This window comes from Vicia villosa, linkage group LG2, assembly GCF_029867415.1.
Source record: "Vicia villosa cultivar HV-30 ecotype Madison, WI linkage group LG2, Vvil1.0, whole genome shotgun sequence".
Lineage (NCBI taxonomy): Eukaryota > Viridiplantae > Streptophyta > Magnoliopsida > Fabales > Fabaceae > Vicia > Vicia villosa.
Window position 1 is genome coordinate 153838387 of NC_081181.1, and position 4597 is coordinate 153842983.

At 25.7% G+C, this 4597-nt stretch overlaps 1 protein-coding gene across 2 annotated transcripts; it reads left to right on the forward strand.

Annotated features, from left to right (window-relative positions):
* The first annotated feature begins 2606 nt into the window (after positions 1 to 2606).
* On the forward strand, positions 2607 to 4576 carry LOC131647114 (transcription factor MYB53-like). 2 transcript variants are annotated; one of them, XM_058917025.1, is made up of 4 exons: positions 2607 to 2669; positions 2751 to 3024; positions 3617 to 4243; positions 4523 to 4576. In XM_058917025.1, the coding sequence occupies exons 2-4, from the start codon at positions 2762 to 2764 to the stop codon at positions 4542 to 4544; spliced, it is 912 nt and encodes a 303-aa protein (XP_058773008.1). In that variant the 5' UTR covers positions 2607 to 2669; positions 2751 to 2761; the 3' UTR covers positions 4545 to 4576. The 2 variants fall into 2 exon arrangements, with proteins under 2 accessions (XP_058773008.1, XP_058773009.1); XM_058917026.1 differs by having other exon boundaries at positions 2760 to 3024.
* Positions 4577 to 4597: the final 21 nt, after the last annotated feature.

A 4597-nucleotide genomic window follows, 5' to 3' on the forward strand; every position in this document is an offset into this window, starting at 1 on the left:
TATTCAAAGAAATGTTAAATTCAAAAATAAATCTCCTCAACAATTGAAAATCTTTAAAAATGAGATTCAAATTCATACAACAATGGAGAGAGAGTGAGGTAAAAGATGAAATAAATTGTTTGTAAGTGTTCAAGAAAGATTCAAAACTCTTTTAAAAATATGAGAGAACAAAAGTGTGACGCCAAACATAACAGTGTCTTTGCGAATATATTTTATCATTTGGCAACAATGTATCATTGAGCGTGTCACGTTTGTTGTCAAATTTAAAAGCTAGTTAAGTGAATGACTAATAACTATCAATTATGATTTACATAGCATACTATGGTTTCTTAACTTTAAAAAAAAAATTGAAGTACAAAGTTGAATTTTGTGAGCTACTAAACTAAGAATTAAATGCAAAAATAAAGTAGAACGAAAAAGAACAAATTTACAAAAATAGACTTGTTTAATTGATTATGTGTGTCAAATGAAATCTGCAAGTGTAATATTTATAGACAAGACTAGTCCAAATGACCAATATATTATGGCATACATAATAGACTCGCTCCACTATTCTCGTGGATAATGCATATTTCTTCTCCTTGCTGGTTGTATATTTCACAGTTTTTGGTTTTCCTTATCCACACATGCAACCTTGCCTCTGAACGTATATGTGTGAAGATAGTCTCTTCGGTTAGTGCCACTATGTTTCACATGTTTTTTTAATACTTTTCGTCTATCTCAAATTCAGTTGTATTAAATTCAACTATCCTTCATTTAGTTGACCCTAAATTCAGTTGTTTGTCATTCTCATTCTTAGCTAACGACTATTTTATGTGTAAACAATATACGTAATTAATTAACTCACTGATGTGGACAAAAGTTACTTCCACATTAGATGAATGAACTAACCAAATGACTTATCAAAGTGACAAATAAAATAGAAAAATAATAATAAAAAAATGGATTTGTGGAAATGAGATGAAAAGGAAGGTGTCACAAGAGATTGATAAGTTAAGAGGAATCACCACGATGGTAAGAAAGTCGTCGATAAAATTTAAACAAATTCTAATTTAAAAACTCTAGGAGGAGAAAAAACACTAAAAATCTCAATTCATTTCAAACATATATTCAATAGAGAAGTTATAAAATATCCCCTCTATCTCATAATATAAGAAACATTTGCTTTTTTTAAATTTATTGAATAATTAATATATTTGGTTTATATACAGACCAGATTCATTAATTATTTTGTGAATTTAAAAAATAAAATAAATTTATCTTATAATATAGAACGGAGGGGAGTATTAACTTATAGTGAGAGTTATACTAAATTTAAATGAACCATAACCACCATTTTCTAAGTCTATATTAAATTACATTATATTTTTAAAAAAATAAGTGCAAGAAAACAAATATCAATTATATCTAAATTAAGACTATTATAATCTCAAATTAAAACTAAACAAATTTAAATAAAACTATTGATTCTACTCATGCGATTGTACTCATTAGTTAATCTTAATTTTTTTAATGGCAACTAACTCTTATAAGTTAAAATACTCTAAATACAAATAGATGTATCAAATAGGGTGGTTTATTGATTCGGGTAAATCCGAACTAAATCAGAATTCGAACCAAATCATAGTGTTTGAGTTTGACATTTTTTCAGTTCGGGAAAGAATCGAACCAAACTAATGAAATTCAATGACAATTGATTCGGGAATTAAATTTCAATTTTCTACCCGCAAGTCAAACCCAAACCAACCATAATTAATTATCATGAAAATTACTAACAATCATTTAATTTCGATAAGAAAAAAAGTAAAACGTCGTGTGTGAACAAGTTATGCTATTTTAATTTGTTATTAGAAAATTGTTAGTCTAATGTGATAACTGAACATAGAGCTATGAAACACATTCATTATCATACTAACTCAAGTGACTAGTTATAGATTCAAAAGTCTTTACGTTACATATTTGTGTTGTTAGATATTTTTGAATTTATTAAGGAAAAATTGCTAATATAATATTTACAATTGAACACTATTAATATTATATTTTTTTCTATATTACATATTTGTGTTGTTAGATATTTTTGAATTTATTAAGGAAAAATTGCTAATATAATATTTAGCATTGAACACTATTAATATTATATTTTTTCTATATTATTATGAAAAATTAATTTATGTAAATAAATTTTTTTTTTAAATATTTTTGCATTTCTTTATCTACTCGATCAATCCAATCCAAACGAATCCCTTGTTTTTCGGTTCGATTCGATTTGAGCTTTATTGTAAAAATTTACAAATCCAATTCAAATCAGCCTATTTAGTTTTAATCAATTTGAGTATTAGATTCTCTCATAACTGAATCAAACCGGTCCACAAACACTCCTAGTATCAAATGCTTCATTTCATAAGAAAAACATTTCCATAAAGTTTTGTCTTGATGAAAATTAAAGAAAGATAAGAATATAGGATATATGTTCTTACTAGTAGTACTAACTATATGACTTTGAACATAAAATATTCATACAGGGCAAAATTGTAATTTCCCATCACAAAATCGTATGTGTATATATAAGTCATAAATTCATACCAAAACCTCACCACCTTATAAATAACAAATTGTGTAGTAAATGTTAATAAGCTTTTTATCCTTCCCTTCATAATATATAGTTCAAGGTTTGGATTATTCTACTTATTAATCTTTCTATTTTGGTCATGCATGCAATCAAACTAACATAGTAATATTTTTCTTGTAAGTGCATGCAGTGATGATGAGAACACCAAGCAATGATGAAAGTGGTTTGAAGAAAGGTCCATGGAGTCCAGAAGAAGATAAAATATTAGTGGATCATATTCAGAAACATGGCCATGGAAGTTGGAGAGCTCTTCCAAAACTTGCAGGATTGAATAGATGTGGAAAGAGTTGTAGACTAAGATGGAATAATTATCTAAGGCCTGATATTAGAAGAGGAAAATTCTCTGATGAAGAAGAAAATCTCATTATCAATTTACATTCAGTTCTTGGAAATAAGTAAGCTTCATTATTACTCTTGTGATTTGATTTTGATATTAAGTAATTCATAATTATTTTAAAAAGCAGAAGATGCTTTTGTGATTTTTTACCTTGATAAAAATATTTTTTTCTTCAAAAATAAATAAATCAGTTTTTTTTTTCTTAAAAAAATTCTCAAATTTGAAGCAATTCTAAGATTTTTTTATATATATCTCTTTTTTAAAATCAATAAAAACAGATGAAAACTTTTAAAAGTGATTATTTTATTTTTAAAAAATATTTTTTCACAAAATTTGTAACAAATAGGCTCTCATTATGTTATTTCTAATGTCAATTAAAATGAAAAAAGAGAGAGAATATGCTTTAAATGAAAAAAAATGTTTTTAAGTAGTTTACTTTAAAAGTAATTTTTGTTTTTTTAAAAAATATTTTTATTATGGTAAATAAATATAAATTAAATTTATGTTTAAATTTTAAAAAAAAGCCTTTAAGTTATTAAATATCAAAATTAATTTTTCAATAATATGTTTAGTGATCCTAAAATTATTTATGTTCTTCTAATATGTAAATTAATTTCGATGTATTATTTATTTCTGGTTCTATGATTAAGGTGGGCAGCTATAGCAACACATCTTCCAGGAAGGACTGATAATGAAATAAAGAATTTTTGGAACACACATTTAAAGAAAAAGCTAATGCAAATGGGTTTAGATCCAGTGACACACAGGCCAAGAACAGATCACCTAGACCTTCTTAACAATCTTCAACAAATAATATTGAATGCTGCAAATATTGTCACTAATTGTGACATAAATAATGTTCTAAGGTTACAACAATATTCACAGCTTCCACAATGTTTGATAAATGATGTTTTGGGATTTAATCATAACATGCAAAATTTCTATGATGGTTCCAATATTGGTTTTTCTTCTCAAATAATTCACCCCAATAATTTGCAAAATTTGCAAGCTCCTCTTCAGCAATTTCTACCTCAAGAATGTGAGTATTTTCAGAAATGTGATGGTAATACAAATGTTTCTTCTACAATATCATCATCAAATTCTCTTCCAAAGCTTGTTTCGGTCTCGCAACATTCGCTAACAGGTAAGATGGATGAAGAAAATATGATAAATGAGAAAGATCATAGTTATAACATTTCTTCATCTAGCTTTGAAACATGGGGAGATTTTATGAATGAAGATGCAAATGATGATGCTTATTGGAAAGATTTTATAGAGTAAGTATATAAGTATTAAAGTTCTTCATATATTATATTAAAAGAAGTTTTATACAAATATCTTATTTTATTAATTTCATAGTTAAAATATTTTAATAAATATGTACAAGGTAAGAAATGATTAGATATTCGTGTAAAATAATTTTACTTAATTATTTAAATTTTTATATTTATCGTCGATCATATTTCATTATATATTATTTTCTTAAGATGTGTTTATAATAATTAAATTATCTTATTAACATTCTAATTTTTTTTGTCTTTTTTATTTATTTGTAGACAACATTCAAGCCAGCCATAGTCTCATGAAAGATCACATCATTTTGAAGGGTCAATAATTACATAAATAAGTAT

What these genes read in the sequence shown, in the direction of transcription:
- LOC131647114 (XM_058917025.1), top strand. Translation starts at nt 2,762, where the DNA reads ATGATGAGAACACCAAGCAATGATGAAAGTGGTTTGAAGAAAGGTCCA. An exon ending in CATTCAGTTCTTGGAAATAA is followed by an intron (nt 3,025 to 3,616) that starts GTAAGCTTCATT and finishes TCTATGATTAAG; the next exon opens with GTGGGCAGCTATAGCAACAC. An exon ending in TATTGGAAAGATTTTATAGA is followed by an intron (nt 4,244 to 4,522) that starts GTAAGTATATAA and finishes ATTTATTTGTAG; the next exon opens with ACAACATTCAAGCCAGCCAT.